This window comes from Vicugna pacos, chromosome 34, assembly GCF_048564905.1.
Source record: "Vicugna pacos chromosome 34, VicPac4, whole genome shotgun sequence".
In the NCBI taxonomy this organism is placed as follows: Eukaryota; Metazoa; Chordata; class Mammalia; order Artiodactyla; family Camelidae; genus Vicugna; species Vicugna pacos.
The window spans coordinates 20,707-39,100 of record NC_133020.1 but is presented as its reverse complement, the minus strand read 5'-3'; the positions used below and the strand labels follow the sequence as shown (position 1 = coordinate 39,100).

General features: G+C 38.3%; 1 protein-coding gene across 1 annotated transcript in view; it reads right to left on the bottom strand.

Annotated features, from left to right (window-relative positions):
• The window catches only part of LOC107035099 (ankyrin repeat domain-containing protein 26-like), a gene marked incomplete at its 5' end in the record, with an annotated part of 48,800 nt that overhangs the window by 10,562 nt on the left and 19,844 nt on the right, over nucleotides 1-18,394 (bottom strand). The window contains 10 exons of the mRNA XM_072954251.1: nucleotides 4,974-5,126; nucleotides 6,562-7,074; nucleotides 8,515-8,652; nucleotides 9,501-9,684; nucleotides 10,841-11,051; nucleotides 13,222-13,363; nucleotides 13,854-13,924; nucleotides 15,534-15,788; nucleotides 17,579-17,651; nucleotides 17,835-17,863. Coding sequence (XP_072810352.1) covers nucleotides 4,974-5,126; nucleotides 6,562-7,074; nucleotides 8,515-8,652; nucleotides 9,501-9,684; nucleotides 10,841-11,051; nucleotides 13,222-13,363; nucleotides 13,854-13,924; nucleotides 15,534-15,788; nucleotides 17,579-17,651; nucleotides 17,835-17,863 — 1,769 coding nt within the window. The remainder of the gene's footprint in view (nucleotides 1-4,973; nucleotides 5,127-6,561; nucleotides 7,075-8,514; nucleotides 8,653-9,500; nucleotides 9,685-10,840; nucleotides 11,052-13,221; nucleotides 13,364-13,853; nucleotides 13,925-15,533; nucleotides 15,789-17,578; nucleotides 17,652-17,834; nucleotides 17,864-18,394) is intronic.

The following is an 18,394-nucleotide window of genomic DNA, read 5'->3' as shown; positions in this document are numbered from 1 at the left end:
AGTGTCCACGAGACTGTTAGTGGAAGCCTGAGGGCCCTTGAAGGGCTGAGAGTGAAGGCTTCTAGGCCAGGGAAGAAAATGACGACCCTGAAACCGGAGGCAACGGGACTCTTGCTACCGAACAGCTGAAAGTAAAGTTGATGAGATACGCTAAAACAAACAAAAAGATTATTAAATATAAAGGAACCAGGACTCACTGGGTTCAAATATCTGTATCCCATTTAAAGCATCTCCACATGCCCAATGGTCACATAATGGGTAAGCAGAGAAATGGCTTCCGGGCTAAGATCAAATCTAGGGTGCTGCCAGGAAAACAGTCTGAAGATGAAGCCAAGACTTTGTTAAGACCTTGGAAAGATTTAACGTGCTGCCTCAAATTCCTTTAAAGATCTTAAAAGCATAAGAATTTCAAAGGCATGGCCCCCCAACAGCTTCACAGGAAGCCCAAGGTGAAGAGTTTATCTCAAAAAGACGTGAGAGTAGCCTTTCCAATGGCAGGAACCCCAATAAAATTCACAGGAAATTCAAAGTTTTAAAGAGAACTGTGCTAGCAAAACTACTGCTTGCTAGCTTGGACTGAAAGAGACAAGACAGTGCAAAATGGGAAGAGGCCTTTGGGCCTCTTTTCTTAGAAGGTCTACAAGGAGGAAGCTGGCTTGAGAGAACTGCTCAGCTGCAAACACAGGTCACTGCTCATGAAAGGGACAGAACAAAGAGCTTAGAGAGGGCAGCGAAGGAGAACCCCTCCCAGGGTTAGGACTAAGTCCTAATCAAAGAGCCAACAGCATCAGGCTGCACTGCAGAACAGGTACGGGCCAGCGGGCCTCCCATCTTCCATCTGTGAGTGAGGGAGTCCTCAGCAGTTCAGGAGAATGCTGGGTGTGTGGCGGCAAATAACCCGTGTCTCCTTATCCTCAAGCCTCAGCACTGAGAGGCGCGTACCCAAGGGCTGTACTCCAGAAAGCACGCCCAGGAACCTCAGCCCCTCCTGGACCTGGTGAAGATGGGAAAGTAAGACCCTGGGCTGGAGCCTGAGCCTAACACCACAGCGACCGAGACCTGCTCACGACCGAGTAGGGACAAGTGGATTTCTTGTATGGAAGCAGTAACAAAACATTGTGGCTAGTGAGTAGATTATGCTGGTTTTTGAATGTCTCCATAAATTTTCAAAATTAATTCCATAAAAAAGGTACAATATGGGCCAACCTTAAGTGCCCTGCTCCTAATGAACAGAAAACGGTGAAAGTGGCACTGACTGAACGGCAGGGCTCGGTTTGAAAAGGCACTTCAGCTTCTGCCTCGCTCTTAACCCTGAAACCCAGTCTCAGGCGGGCAAGCTCAGGCCACAGAGACAGCTTCCGTGTTCCAGGGGAGGTGGTCCACCTGCCCACCCCACCTAAGCCACAGCCCACCGCCGACATCAACCATCAGACATCAGCGGATGAACCTTCACGTGATTCCAGCCCCCTGCCTTCGAGCTGCCCCACCTGAAGCTGAGAGGAATAGAGGCCAGCTGTCTTGGCCACACTTTTCCTAAGTGTAGGTTGTGAACGAAGTAAATGCTTATTTAAGCCACTGAACTTTGGGGAGTTTGTTAGGCAAAAACAGATAAACAGAAGAGTGGATGAAAAAACAGTAAGAAATGTAACTTGAATAGAGTAGAAATTGGTCTCCTATAAACTGGAATGTAACAAACGTTGAGATTATCTTATTAATGACAAAGTGCTGATGAGAAGCAGCAGGTAACTGAAAGAAAGACCTCAGAACTAGCGAGAAGGAAGATGCTTTAGAGTCCCCTCCAATTACAGCTTCTTACAAACAGGCATGTATTTCACAGTCTCCCCTCAACTTTGAGGATAAGGAAGGCTGGTAAGCAAGGAGACACAGGATTTGAAGTCTAATAATTGAAAAACAACTAGGAATAGTCAGTTTACCAAAATCAACCTTTTTACCTCATCTCAACGAACTGAACTTCTAAGAGAACAGGCAGCTTTGAGAACTTACTAATCTAGCACTCACTCTTCATTTTCCTTTCCTCAGAGAGAAAATAAAATATTAAGGAACCATAAATGTAGTGTCCTTTGGCAGTATTTAAATTAAATACAATTTTTCCTTTACCTTACTTAAAAGCTCGTTGGTAAGGGAAGGTAAGACTGTCTCAGCTTCATGTTGTAGCACAATGTTTCTCCATATCACACAGATTGGCTTTGAACTTTTGAAATTCAAATTACTAATCTGTTATCTGTTTCTGATAAACTGATTGAATATTATCTAAATTTTAGGGCAGCTGTACTCTTGGAAAATTTTCCTTGGATGGGATGAAATATTTATTTCATTAATTATGCATTAAGCTATAGACTACAGCTAGGCACCTCTCCTTTTAAGTAAAAGGAGGTAGACACAGGGAGCTGAGAATGCAGGATCTGCACCAAGAACAAGATTGGCACCAGAGTTACACACAGGAACCAAGCCAAAAGAGGACTTCATCGTGCACCGCAAGATGATGGATTAGAGAGGCTTCCAAAGAGGAAGGTTGAATTAATCTTTTCCAGGCTTAATCTTTTGTCTCTAGGTAGTGAAATCTATGGATGAGTCTATGAATTATAATGAGTGCAACATAATGAAGTATATTGCAGACTGAGTCAGCAGATCCCGTGACCATGATTTGATGGAAACTGGAGTGAAGTGGGAGGCACTGGGTGAGAAACTAAAGGTCTGAACGGGGGGAAGGAATGGACTTTACCTTTGCAAGCCTATTTTCTGTCATATCACAGAGTCAGCAAGGCATAAGCTGGCCACAGGCCCCTTCAGGACGCAGCAGATCTCCACAGAAGTGGAGTTACAGACATTCTGCGACACTGACTATTTATTATGATGTAAAACAACTGGTACTATGCAAGAAGACACGGAAAGAGTTCTCATAACATCTGAATTGGTACTGGCATAGGACAGACATAGATCAATGCATCACCACTGAGAATCTAAAAGAAACCCTCACATTTACAGTCAATTGATTTTCAATACGAGTGTCAAATAACTGAATGAGACAGTAATAGTCTTTTTAACAAATGGTACAGGGACAACTGGATATCCACATGCAAAAGAACAAAATTCGACCTCTACCTCATACAACATATATATAAAACTAACTAAGTGAAAGAGCTAAACCTACAAAGTTCTTAGAAGAAAACACAGGCGTGTGTCTTCATGACTGGATCTGGCACTTGTTTCTTAGGGCAGTAAAAGACAGAAATAGATTAACTGAACTTCATCAAAATTAAAAACTTCTACTCTTCAAAAGACACCATCAAGAAGGTAAGAAGGCAAGCTCCTGAACAGGAGGAAATACTTGAAAATCCTACATCTGATCGAAGGCTTGCACCCAGGATACAAAAAGGACTCTGACAATTCAATCATAAAAAGACAGCCCAATTTGAAAATGGGCAAAAACCTAAACAGACAGGTCTTCAAAGAAGATACACAGATAAGCACATGAAAAGATCCCCAACATTCTTAGTCATCAGAAAAATGCAAATCAAAGCCACAACGAGATGCCAGTTCACACCTACCAGGAGAGCTGATGACCAGTGATGACAGGAATGCATAGAAATTGGGAGAATTATACACTTTGGATAAAAATGTTAGATGGTGCAGCCACTCTGGAAAACAGTATGGCAGGTCCTCAGAAGGTTAAACAGAGTTACCATATGACCCATATGACACCATTTCCATTCTTAAGTATATTCCCCAAAGAAATGGGAACATGTTTACACCAAAACTTGGACAGAAATGTTCACAGCAGCATTATTAGCAATAGCCAAAAAGCAGAGGCAACCCAAAGGTCCATCAACTGATGGATGGATAAATGGTTTAGCCCCACAACCGACTACTGTTCGACAATAAACAGAAATGGAAATACTGACAAGCGCTGTAACATGGATGAACCTTGAAGACGTGTTGTCAAATGAAAAAAGCTAATCATGAAGGACTGCAGAGCATGTGATTCCATTCCTGGGAAATACCCAGAACAGTCACATCTGTAGAGACAGAAGTCAGACTAGTGGTTGCCGGGGGGTGGGGGGGCTGCGGTGCTGGGGGTGATGGCCAAGGGATGCAGGCTTTCTTTTTGGGGTGATGGGAATGTTCTAAAATTGATTGTGGTGACAGCTACACATCTCTGAACATACTAGGAGATACTAACGATGCATCCTAAATGGGTGAATTATATGATACGTGAATATTTTTCTTTTTTGGTGGAGGGAAGTAATTTTTACTTATTTATTTTTAGAGGAGGTACAGGGGATCGAACCCAGGACCTTGTGTATGCTAAGCATGCACTCTACCACTTGAGTTATGCAACCCCCCTATAATATGTGAATGATATCTCAACAAAGTTAAAAAAAAAAAATCCAAAGGCAGGATCTAGACAATTTTCTTAATTCTCTATTTTGGGTGTACAGATGTGATCTGAACTTCTCCATGCTTTGACAACATGTCTAAAATGAATAGAAAATGAAGGCAATGTCTAACTTCAACTGGTTTGTATAATGACCTTTCTGCACAAGGTATTCTGAAATCCATGAAATAAATACACACAGGTTCTATATCCATTCACAAAAGTGAAGATGAGACATGACAATTTTCTGGAACATTCCATGAAACATTATCCTCTGATTTTATCTAGCTTGCCTCATTGTGGTGAGAGATCACTAAAACATACTGTTTAATAGGAAAAAAAAGTTAACTTCTGTGAGGAAAGAGGTATAATTCTCAACTTCTCTAAGGGTAAATATTATAAGAAAAAAATAAAGAATGGCAGAATGAAAGTCAACATTTAAGAAACAAGTGCATTATAAAGATAATAAAAGTGAAATTATAATGAAGATGCAAAAGAAAGCTGTCCCTGAAAAGCTGGTGGCCTGCAACACTCTGCGCTGCACGTTCACGGCCGACGTGCTGAATTTCATACATACTGGGCTCGCAGTTTGATGTGGCTTCCTCTCTCCATCCTGTCTCTTATTTTCTGAAGTAGTTTGATGATGTGCTGTCACCTCCAGGGATGCTTCCAACGTGGACACTTTCTTTCGGGTGTCAGCCAGTTCTTGCTGAAGCTGTCTCATACGGGCCTAAAAAGATAACTCTGTTACTGAATTTTCAGTCACCTTATCATTAAGTTACATTAATAATATATAACTCCAACAAATGGGCTTTGAGAACTATCCCCACAGACATCAGTTCACCTTTTCCTAATAGGCACACATTCCTGTTTACTGAATTTCATTAAACACACAGAAGGCGTGACCCTCCTGCCTTACCGACAGTAAGTTAACTTAGACAATGGAGGCAGCCCCACCAGCCACTCCCTGCCCCTCCCAGGAAGCGGCCGAACTTCACCCCCACTGAAGTCTCAGACAGAAAGGGGTGTGTGGGTGGGATGAGTGGTGGGTGGTAAGTTCCACACTGTGGAACATTCTCCCTCTTTCTCATTAGAGGCTTAAGTTCAGAGTTCTTCACATATTCAATCTGGTGTTTAAATCCTTCCAACAGACTCCCATCTCACAATAAAAACGAGGATATTCCAATGGCCTTTGGGGACCCGAGACAACCTGGCGTCCCCTGCCTCCTGGACTGCAGCTCCTACGGCTCCCCCCACCTCTCCCAGGCACTCCCTTCCTGCCACTCAGGACTCTGGCTGCTCCTCCTCAGTCTGAAAATGGGACCCCAGTGCCAGACTCGAACATCACAGAGCGCCCCAGTTCCTCTGTTCTGGACAAACTTAGAGCCAAATGACAGTAACTGAGCCTTGCAATGAGAACTGTGAGCACATTATTTGAGAAAATGTTCAAAGTAAATTACAAATAGAACAGGGGAGACTAAGTCAAACACAGTTTTGCTAAAATTTACATTTGTCCCAAATTATGACTGAATGATAAGTAGATGCCTTTAAGGAGTGGAGAGGACATAACAATACATGATTTGAGACGGAAGTATTTCTAAATTTAATTCCAATTGACATGAATAAAAATAAAGTTATACCAACCATACCAAAGTATGAAAAGCTACTGAAGGAAAAGTACTGCAAGATACAGCATTTACACATTAACTGTCAAGGTAATCCACACAATTGAATCTTTTCTCTCTCTCTTTTTTTTTGTTTTTGTTTACTTTTTTTGTTCACACAACTGAATCTTAATTTCAAAATACTCCTTTTAGGTCTGAGCACTTCATTTATCTGCTTCATGATACTAAAATGTGGTGACAAAGATTAAAATGATTTGGGCAGTATAAATTACTAAGACCTGCCTGTATCTGTCAACAGCTTATAGCTTAATCTCTTAGAATTTCAGGTGACACGGCATCTTTACACAAAGTAAAGCACCTCTCAGGTCTAATTTTTGTTTGCTGGATACAAGAAATGCCTTTAGGCTGCTTTACAGTGTATATATTTATAGCCCGCACATTTTTTATATTCAACTAGTTTCAACGTTCAGCTTCGATCAGATACTACTTTGAATTTTGTTTGAGGAAGTCTGAAAATTAGTTCCCTTTCTGGGTACTTACTTCCATTTCTGCTCTGTCCGTTTCATACTGACACAGTCTGTCCTTTAAACATCTGCATTCTTTAATTAACTCCTTGTTTCCTTCCTCCAGCATCAGAACTCGTCTGCTCATGGCTTCAAGTTTTCCCATGTGATCCAGAAATGGCTCTGGAGTATTAAGTACTGTCTTTTCACTTCTGGCTTCATTTCGAGCAACCTCTAGTTGCTGTCGAAGCAACGTGTTTTCACTTTGTAGTTTACATATTGTCTCCTTCAAGAATGCCTGCTTTGCAATGTATTTGATGACGTCCCCTTGTTTGCTCTGAGACAAGGGTTCAGTTTCCTTGTTTGAACACTGGGCTTGGCCTCGGTCTCTGTGCACACATTCTAATACCAACGTTGTTGGTCTAAGAGCATCTCTCCTGGGATGGAGCTCAATTTCTGGGCCACGGAATTGACGCTCAGCTTCAGGAAGTTGCTGAGGAAGCACCTCGCTGCTATCTTTTGGGTCAGACAGCTCAAAATCCATTGTGTCCTGTAAGTGAAACCCCTCATCTCTTACTCTTTGAACTGTATGCAATAAACCGACATATCATAATTTCCTTTGAAGTGGAAGACTAATCTCTAAGTTTATACAACAAAAACTTCGCAGTAACTGGGTATCCAACTGGAAAAACTTAAGGTGGATACAAATCTCAAACTTTAACCAGAAATCCCCCAAAGTTCAAAAATTTAATTAAAGACAGTGAATCCATGAAAGTTAAAAAGAAACCACAAAAGGATGTTTAAGAAGCTCAGAATCGGAAAGGCCTTTCTTTCTCTGAAATACAACAAACCCAAAAGGCTTAAAATAAAAAATGCATAAATCTGACTACACTTAAAAATTATATCTGACATCTAACCTTTACAGCTACCCCCAAAGTAAGAGCCTTAGCTCTGTAGAAATTGGGACAGGTTAGATTTCCTAAAAAATTCTTTCCTGAGAATATTCCATAATCATTCTCCCTTTCTAACATTTTTAGAGCGAGTTATAAGAATTACATCTACGGATAAATGATAAACCTAAGCACTGTACTAAGCACATCTACAAACATCAGTTAACTCATTTAGCTGTGACAATTCTGGAATAAAGGGTTAAAAACACAAGCAAGCTGCAGGGTTTTCCCCAGGGCTTCTGAGTCTACGACTCTTACACCAAACCAAAGCTACTTCTTTAGGATAAATACATAAACACAAGAGAAGCCTTCTATTTCCCTAATGGTGAATACACTAAAGGTAAAGAAGGTCAAATTTACAGAGCTCTTCTTAGAAAGTCAGGAGACTATTTGCTTCTGCAATAATTTTTATTTCTTCTTCATGCTGTTTATAACAGTAATGGATGTGAAACAGCAGGAAAATACAGTGAACTGTTTTATTAAAAATAAAGTCCTGATCAATAAATTATCACTAAGTATAGATTATGGCGTATCTATCACTATATTCGAAAGCTCCTTGTACTGAAATCGGATACCACATGGAGCAGAGTGTTACCTTTTATCACACGTAGGAGAATGACACCCAAACTACGGTTTCTGAACTGGCTATACTTTTTCCTCCTTACCATCAGTGGAAATGATAAAGTAACCTCTCCATTCATCTATCAAAGGAGTGAGATCACTGCCAGAAACTAGAATGCTTGCCGTTAGTAGCAACAGTTTTGGATCATGGAAAGCTCATCAATTCCTATGGACAATATTAACAGCCTCTCCTTGGATGAGGCCATTGTGAATGTCACTACATCACTGTTGCCGGCAAGTGGATTTGAATTCAAAATATCGCTTTATCCAATAGACCGGAAATGAAACCCCCAGAAAATGTATTTACATATGCAGGCTTTTAAAACCCTCTATACTTTCTGTACCTACAGTTTTGGTTTTTAAACTATATAAGTATACAAATTCACACACACACGTTTGAAGATGACTAAAGAAAATACCTCAGCATTCATTTTCTCATTAGCCTTTTCTGCCTCCTTTTGTTGGGAAAGACGATGGGCCAGGACTTCATCTTGTATTACTTGGGCATTCTGCTCTTGGGAAAGTTCTCTCTGAGCGTCATTTCGCTCTTCTAAAACCTGGAGACATATGACATTAGGGTTTGGGTTTTACACCATGAAAAAAAGTCAAAAAAAGCTTAGGAGGGGAGTCTTTAAAAAAATTTTTTCAACCTGTTAATAAGAAGTAGCCTTTTTAAGCACAGGGACCTTTAATGCACATAAATAACTCAAATTCTAATACACATGACAGTTCAATGCATCACAGAGCAAAAACACAAGGGATGTAGTATCATGAAAGAAAAACTTTCTTAGCACTTTTTAACCTGAGTTATAGTCATTTTACAGTGTTGTGTCAAATTCCAGTGTAGAGCACAATTTTTCAGTTCTACATGAACATATATATATTCATTGTGACTTTTTTTTGTTGTGAGCTACCACAAGATCTTGCATATTATCTCCCTGTGCTGTACAGTATAATCTTGTTTATCTATTCTGCATATGCCTGTCAGTATCTACAAATTTGGAAATCCCAGTGACAGAAAATTTCTTTATAAGGCATTTAACAAGTTCCATCATAGTCTCAAGGTGATTTAGCCTGGATTTTAACTTCAAAAAGCCAAAATTAACACCTGGATTTGAATTAGACTTGTTAATTTGCTCAATGGACCAAAACCGTCAATCCTTATGTTAATGATGAAGCTCAATTTAACTTCCATTCCTTCATTCAGAAAAGACAGAGCATCTATTAGATGCCAAGAACACCAAGAAATTAGTAAATTAAGCTCTAAATGTCATAGTTCATATTTAGGATGAGGTAACTTTTATTTGTTTTAAATGAAAATATAGATTAATTCAAAAGAATATTATAAATAATATTGATGAAACAGTGTTAGAGGTATGAAACTTTCACATTATGACTAATTTACCTGATTTGGTTTATTCCTTATGCTCTTCAGTTTGCATTCTAGTGCTCGGGCAGTGCTTTCAAGTTGTTGTTTCAGGTCAACTTGCTCACTGTATTGTTTCTCTTTTCTTTTTAAATCATCCTTACATTTTTCATATAATGTATAAGCATTTTTCTTCTTCTTGTTTTCTTGTTCTAATGTACATCTGCAGTGAAATATGCTTACCTTAAAATTTATTTTGTTAGAAAATTAAAAGTTCACTTTATGATGTGATTCTTCACATGCTCATTTATTACCCTAATGGAATTTCTAGGTTCTCAATTTTTTTTTCATTTCTAAGTCTCACATTTTAATTTCCTCACTTCAATCTCTTCATAAAGATATACACACACACACACGTTTGAAAAGTAGCAATGAAAAGACAAAATGCTACTGGGTTTCAGACAAGAGTAACTCTGGTCAATAGTGTAGGAAAGAAATCTTGCAATTATTCAGTAAGGATTGAATTGAAAATTACCCTTTTTTCCCCACATAGTCATAAATTACTCCTTCATTGGGACAGAGAATTTAGTTACTATTTAAAAGAGAAGTTGCTATTTAGAAACAAGTTTATAAGTTCATGAGAGATAAAATTTCAACTTCCTGAAGTGTTACAGGGACTCCTACATGATCTCCAGCGGAAGGTAACATCCGCAGGTGTCTTTTCCAGAACACAGACCCGCTAATTAGCATAATCCAAGGCGAGGCTGGGGAGTCTACTCCCTGATGCCCTACACTATGTTTCTTCTTTTGCAACACTTTGAACTTACCTTGTGGAATATTATTTATTTAGTAAATCATTTTTAAATCCCTTTTGGTACAAGGCAGGATCCACAGTAAGTAATTAAAAAATAAAGAGTAATCCATGCTTTCAGCATAGACCTTTGAACTAATCTTATCTCTGTATGAGAGCGATGCTGAATAAACTAACCAGTAATCACTTTCCACTTTACTTTTCAGTCCATCCATTCATATGTTAAGAACCAAACTGCATAAATTTTTTTTAAAGTTTCTGCCTTGAGAAAAATGGTCATTTCATAATTCTGCAAGTGGGAATGTAAAGTAATACAAACTTTCTGGAGGACAACTGAGAGATAAGGATCAAAGATTTGTTGTAAAGAAATACAGGATATATATATATATATCCTATATTTGGCTGTGTTATTTCCAAGAGTCTCATATTCCACAATAATAATGAAATTTTCTCCCCTGTAAAATCCCAAAAGGTAAGTTAGCAATTATAAGACTTCTCCTACATACCTACAGTATTAAAGTAAATATAAAGAGTTCAAATATTTCTTTAAAACCAAGAAATTCAGTACCTCATGCGGCAGAGCTCTCGTTCCCACTCCACATTTTGAAGTTTTAACTGTGATTTAGCTTCTCTTGTTTTCAGCAGCTCTGTGTGTAGCCAGTTCACCTTATTTTCCATTTCTTTAAGTTTTCCTCTAAGTACTGCACAGTCAGATTCTTTAAGTTCTATTGATCTGACTGAATCAACTGGATCCTGAATGTTCAATAACCGATCAGAATCTGCATTAGGAAGAAAACAAAAACAGAAACAAAATACGTGAATAATTTTTGTGTATAAAGAACTGTGCATTTTCACATTCATTCATCCATACGTTGAACAAATGGATATTGAGCATCTATAACGTGCAAGACATTCTTCTAAGCTCTGCAGATATTAAAAGAGTGACAAAGTAGTATTATGAACATTACGCAAATAAATTTGACAACTCAGATGAGATGAAGTGGGTAAAATTCCTTGAAGGAGAGAAATTACAAAAGCTCAATTAAGAAAGAACAAATAAGCTAAAAAAGCCCTATATCTTAAAAACGAAAACAAAATCCTATTTAAAGACCTTATGACAAAGAAAACTCCAGTCCCAATGGTTACACTGGTGAATTCTACCAAGTATTTTAGGAAAATTTAATACCAATTCTACACAAATTCTCCTCAAAAAACGAAGAGGAAGAAATATGTCCTCATTCTCTAAAACTGACATTACCCTGAATCCAAAACCAGACGAAGATATTACAAGAAAGAAAACTAATGTCATGAAAATGGAGGTAAAAATTCTAAACAAGACATTAGCGAATTAAATCCAACAATACAGGATAATTCATTGTGACCAAGTCGGGTGTATCCCAAGAATGCAGGGCTGTTTTAACACTTAAAAATCAATGCTATTCATCATATTAACAAACTAAAAAAGAAACCATATGATCATGTCAGTGGATAAAAAGAGGCACTTGTCAAACCTCAACACCTATTCCTGATAAAAACTTCCAGGAAACTAGGAACCAAGGGATCATCTTCACTATGACAAAGATCTGTGCTAAGCCTACAGCTGACACCATACGCAACGGTGAAAAACGGAATGCTTTTCCCAGAAGGTGAGGAACTGGACAGGAGTGGCTTCTCTTACTCCTTCTAATCAGCACCGTACTGGAGCCAGTGCAATCAGGCAACATAAAGAACCAAAAGGCATCTGGATGGGAAATGAAGAGGTAAAACTGTCAGCTAATCAGCGGGGAATATGATTATATGGTGCGAGTCAGCTAACTCCAACCTGTGGGCTGGGTTGCTTGCTTTGGTAAATAAACTTTTACCACATCCATTACAGCCACGTCCATTAACTTGTGTATTGTCTATGGCTACTCTTGTTGCAACGGTGACAGAGCTGATTAGCTGTGACAGGGAATGTATTTATTTATTGGCTGCAAGTCTTAAATGTGAACTATCTTTAGTAAGACAGTAGTTTAAAGAAGAAAAAGCTTGACCACCTCTGGTTATGTAGAAAACCTGAGAGAATCCATAAAAAGGCTACTAGAACTAACAAATAGGTTCAGCCAGGTTGGAGGGCACAGAGTCAGCATACAGAAATCAACTGTATTTCTATCATCAGAAACTGAAATTTAAAATACATTATTTTAAAACAAATAAATAAAAATATACAACTTATAACCTCACTGAAAAATAAGAAATACAGGTAAACTCATAAAAGACGGAAAGACCCAGACACTAAAAACTCTAAAATATTACTGAGAAAATCAAGGAAGACCTATGTAAACGGAGAAATCAACTTTGTTCGGGGTTAAAAATTCCATATTGTTAAGAAGTCAATTCTCCCCAGATTAATCTACAGATTCAACATAATCTACATCTCATTTCCAGGACACTAGCAGACTTTTTTTTTTTTTTTTTTTTTACATTGACAAGCTGATTCTAAAACTCATGTGGAAAGAAGGGTAATAAAAGGAAACAAGATGAAGCCAGAGGACTGTGGCCTTTAACCATGGAGCTACAGAAGCAGAAGCTGGATTTTAGGCAAGGAGGTAACAAAGACCTGAATTTTAAAAACTGTCTAGTAATCACGGTTGCGGTGTAGACCAAGGTCCCAGGAGGCGGAGCGGCGGCCAAGAAAGTCCTGAGGTGATTTCAGCGTTCTAAGAGGAAAGCAGCGATGACCTGACCCCGGGTGAAGGCGTAGGAGCAGCAGAGGCAACAGAAAGCACAGGGAGAGGGGACGGCCACAGCCCCTGGCTGGCAGCGCACACGTCTGATTCTGCTTCAACACAGAGCAGGCTTCTGAGACGCAGCGGCTTGTGACGCAGCCGCGCTCCCCGGGCAGCGCTGGGTGTGCGCACGTCACCGCGAGACACTTACATGGGCTGTGCAGTCACACGGGGGGCCTACCTTCACTCTCCGGGCCAAGTCGTTTGACTGGCCTCAGGGTGTTCTTAGAGTTATGGAAAAGCGACTCAGAATCCTCGGAAGCTGTCCCCGGTGACAGAGTTAAGTCATCGAGGCCATCCACAGAATTCATCTGCTCTTTGACCTACGAATAAATAATGCTATTTCACAGTGTCTCCAACATAGTTATAAAATATGCTCAGTGTACAGAGGTGATAGATATCCATCTTTTTATGAGAGCAAAAACAGACACTTCTCGAAAGAACTGATTTCTGTCAAAAGGCTAACTTTATCAATAGTGTTTCTAAATGATTTTTAAGTAAATGTTTCTACAACAAAGGAGGATTTTCTGTTTTTCCACTCTATCTTTTATAATTTTTTTTTACCATAGGAAAACAATATTCAGGAAGGTTTTTTTGCCTCAATTCCAAGGATAAAGTTTAACTATAAATGATTATAGATCCTAACAATACTTTAAGTTTTGTAACTAGATAGAATGCTATTAAAAACTAAATATTAAATAATTATTTATTGACTCTAAAAGTCTAGTTTGAAAGGCAATTTCTTTTGAACTGTATTATTAAAGCACAGAAAACAGTATTAAACCAGAAATTTAAATTTACATTTTTACATACCTGTGAGTGGTTATTTTCACTTCCATCAAGTCTTTCTTCCTCTTCCTCAGATGTCCTTTCTAAGTCTAGGTCTGCTGAAAAATGAATATGCTTAGTTAAAATTCATTTTTATCTAGAACAGCTAGATAAAAGGCATCATCTTTATAAAAACATAAAACACATTTCATCAATTGACAGTTTTAATTAAGCTTAATCTTTAGCCGGATATTTACTTCTTTAAGAAATACTTCTAACTATTTAAAACTTCAACAAACTATTTGGGAAATACTTGATGTTACCAGATTAAAGGCATACAAACATCTCAAAGTTTCACTCACAAACTGATTCACCAGACATGAACAAAACAAAGAGAAATCAAACAAAATTTAAAAATACAGTAGAAATATACAAAGTCACGATAGACTCTATTCTCTACCTCCTAACAGTACCTTTTTTAACAACATACCAAGCTTCAAGAGCAATGTCATTCATGGTTTCCAAAATTATTGCTACTTTTTATGCTTTTATCTTTCCTTTATCTGAAACGTTTCCCTCTACTGTTCTGACAAGTTCCTTTGCCTCTTTGAAGACTCAGCCTGCTCTGTGAAGTCCTCCTTGATTACAGCTCTCTTTCCGCAGAGACACAGGGATCTCTTTCCTTGGAGCTACCTTGGTACTTCACAGATTTTTCTAGTGTGTCTTCACCAGCTGAACTGTAAACTATTTCTTTACATGTCTATCCTCTTTGCTCCCATGCTGTAGAGTATCTGCTCTCTTAAAAGTATCTGTGTATAAACTATTTATTAGAAAAACTTTCAGTTTTGAGCTTGTAGTCACTACTATAGGAGATAACTGAGAATCTTTTCCAAATACAACATTAATTCTGCAGGTAAGGATAGAAAAGATAAAACTACAGGAGCAGAAAAAACATTGTAGGACTTATTACTACAGCTCTGATTATATCACTGATTAAGGCACTAAATTAATTGGTATATAAAGTAGAACACGTATTAGATGTGGTTAATCAACAGACTGGGTATCCTAGAAGAATTAGAATTGATATTCCATATATTATTTTTAAGTGATCAAGCACTCCTTAAAAACCAATATCCTTTTCGACCCACCAATCCATTAAAAATAATAAAACAAGCTGATACACTGTGCGGACACAGTTAAGAAGGAGGTCCTGTGTAGCAAATTCCCAATGTCTGCCACTACCGCTGGGAAAGCCACTTCTAACATACATAAAGGCAGAGAATATACTAGAAATACTTTGATACTTAGTTGCAGAGGTGCTTTTTCAGTTACACTGAATACAGCTATAACAAATATTTATAAATTCAGAGCTAGATAAAAATAAAGCTAAGAAACCATACTTTGAGAAGGGAATCTTTGGATGTCCACCTAGGTTTCCCAACTACTCACAAAGCTCTAGACATCATCCTCCTACCCGCTCTCAGGAGTATGCTAAATACTATTCTGAACGAACTTACTTTCTCCTAATTCTCTTTGCTATTTAATATGTTGCTTTGGTCAGAGGTTGAATGTAAATGTCATGCAAAAAGGTATTGTCCGGTTGTAGGTTGCATAAAAGGAGTAAACACAAAGGAGATCCTGCCACAAAATGATTTCTGCAAAGTCAGAGTACGGTGAAGCCACGCACAGGTAGACCATGGCTAGCTCTCTGTGCTGCTTTATTACCTTCTTTGCTGCTTCTGTTCTCTGGCAGCTGTGACTCACACAGGCCACGGAGCGCTGCGTTTTCTGACAGAGACACGGCTCCAATATTCATCCGGTCTTTATCTACCAGGGCCGTCTGCCTCAGTTCTGTGGGTGCTGACTGGTTTGTGGTCACTGATTGTGATACCAACAGACATTTGTCAACTTTCAAATGCTCGGCTCTTTGACCAGCCTCATTATTGAGGCTCAAACTAGTAGAAACCCAGTCTGAAGGACCTGAAAACAAAGTTTCCACTTATTAGAATGTGAATAACAATACAAACTTGACTAACTTTTACGAATTCTCTTCCCAGAGCAGCAGCCCCACGCCCTCCTCTCCCCCAAACACACTGCTCCTTCCCAGCTGGTTGCACTTTACATGTCATTGCTGTTCATATAGGGAACCACTGTCTCTCTTTTTTCTACCTTTAATTTTCTAGTATTACTAATTTAGATTCCTTCATCACTCTCTAGAAAACAGTCTATATTCTGTTAGAGCTTTATGAATAATTACGACTCTTCAACATATGAAGTTTTTCATTAACAAAATGTATGTCTAACCAGCCATTTACTGGACGTTTAAATATGCATGACAGTATTGAGTCCTAGAGATGCAGGCTTTAAGAAAACTTCTACTGAATGGTACTACTTAAATTACAATGAGGCAGTCTTTCCTCAATGTACCAATATCTTCAGAATCCTTACCTTAAGCCTTGGATAAACATCATAAATTTATATAAGAAAGGATAGCCTTGAGTGACTGACTTTTTCCATATAAAAATAGGGTAAATCTAGGTACAAACTACATCCAAAGAGTACAGAGTGCCATGAGACAGGAAATACATAACAAAAATGTTTTACTTTTTTAAAAAGAATTAAGTTGTCAGATTCAAAATTTTTAAGGCAAGTTAAAGAAAAAAAGGCAAGAAATGTAGACGCGAACTTTAAAGCCCACCTCATCACGAGGGCCCCTTTATTATTTCACACCCATGAACCCTGTTTAAAACAGCAGTTCTCAAGTGTCATCTGAGAAGCCCTGAAGCCCCATGTTCCCTCCATCTAGGGAGTCCAGGAGGTCAAAACTATTTTCACAATAATACTGAATGCTATTTTCATTCTCATTCTCTGTTAAGTGTGCAGTGGAGGTTTCCAGATACATGACATTTGAGAACATCATAGCTCTAATGGCTAATGGAATGTTTGTGCGTGCTTGTTTTTTAAATCTTTCAGTTCTATTTTCTAATATACTAAACATCAATAGATACAACCCACTTAACAGTTCTTCAGAATTTTCAATAATTTTTAGTAGTATAAAAAAATCCTAAACCCAAAAACTTTTAGGATTATTGTTTTAAAAGATCATATCTACCAAACATTAAGGTAGGACTAATTACTTCCATCATTTTTAATAATCAAAGACACCACACACACACACACACACACACACACACACACACACACACACACACACAGAGAGAGAGAGAGAGAGCGCTAATCAAAACATCCAGTTGCCTTAAGACCTTTGGGCTAGGGAAATAGCTCAGTGGTAGAGCACATGCTTAGCATGCACAAAGTTCTGGGTTCAATCCCTAGGACCTTCATTAATAAATAAATACAGAAATAAATATCATCAATGTGATAGCGCTAGATGAAATAATTAAAGTGAAATATGACTGACATGTTAGCAAGTGAAGCTTTGCTCTACGTAAAGGTCAGAATTCAATTAAGCATTTTAAAACTCTGGAAAAATCTTAGAACCTAATAATCAATCTCTCAGGATCCCTGAGAAGTACAGGGACTCCAAACTGAGCACTTTGGTGTCTCCCAACATCAATAGAAACATCCAAGTCAAAGCTGACATTTTAAAACTCTATTTCTTACGCTTATACATATTTTTCAAACATGGATACCGATCATAACATCTGCCTTACTTATGTCACTTTCAATTAAGTTAGAAAAAATAGAAGGAATTAGGAATAAGAAGACTGTACTTCATTTCATAGTTAAATTTGTATTGCAAAATTTACCTGATTTGAATCTTTGTAAATTCTTCATTGCTCGTGTTTTTTTAGGAACAGAATCTTTCACTCCAACTGCAGGCTGAATGGTTTTTGAAACAAATTGATTAATGATGTGCATTTGATACAATCTGTAGTAATAATTCAAGGGGGGAGGGTCTAGCTCAGTGGCAGAGTGCCTGCTTAGCAGTGCATGAGGTCCTAGGCTAAATTCCCAGTACCCTCATTAAAAAAAAATTAAACATAAAAGTATAAAAGTTTTTACCTTCAGGTGAGGATGTTTTTCAGTAGAACCTAAAAGCCAAAAGGGACACATAATCAATTATAAGTAAATATGAAAGCCAACTATCCAGTCATGCGGTTAGTACTGAGCGCAATCCTCATGCTTGCTTTGGAAATGAACACGTTAGGTTTCGGTGTTTTGTTTTTCAGGGGCAGTTAGGACAGCAACAAGACAGACATATGAATCCATTATAGATACTGAATAAAGAGCAGGAATATAGGTTTAACAAAACATGCAGTTAAGATGTCAAAAGTACGAGTATGTTTCAAATGACTTTATAAAATAGAAACGTGCACATATACAAGTGTGAACATGCTGCCTGAGGAGGAGAAAAGCGATCTGTCATCAGAGGAACAAGTTATGGCTCCAAGAAGACAAAAGTGAAAGCTGATGGTAAAATGCAACAGCACATCTTTCATGCGACTGACACTTAGACTACAAGTGTTTATCATGCTCTTCAATTTGTCCTGTGATTCAGGAAGTCCACAGTTGTGATGGCAGTTCATTTGAATGTGCACTTCACTTCTCGTCAGAGAAAGTGT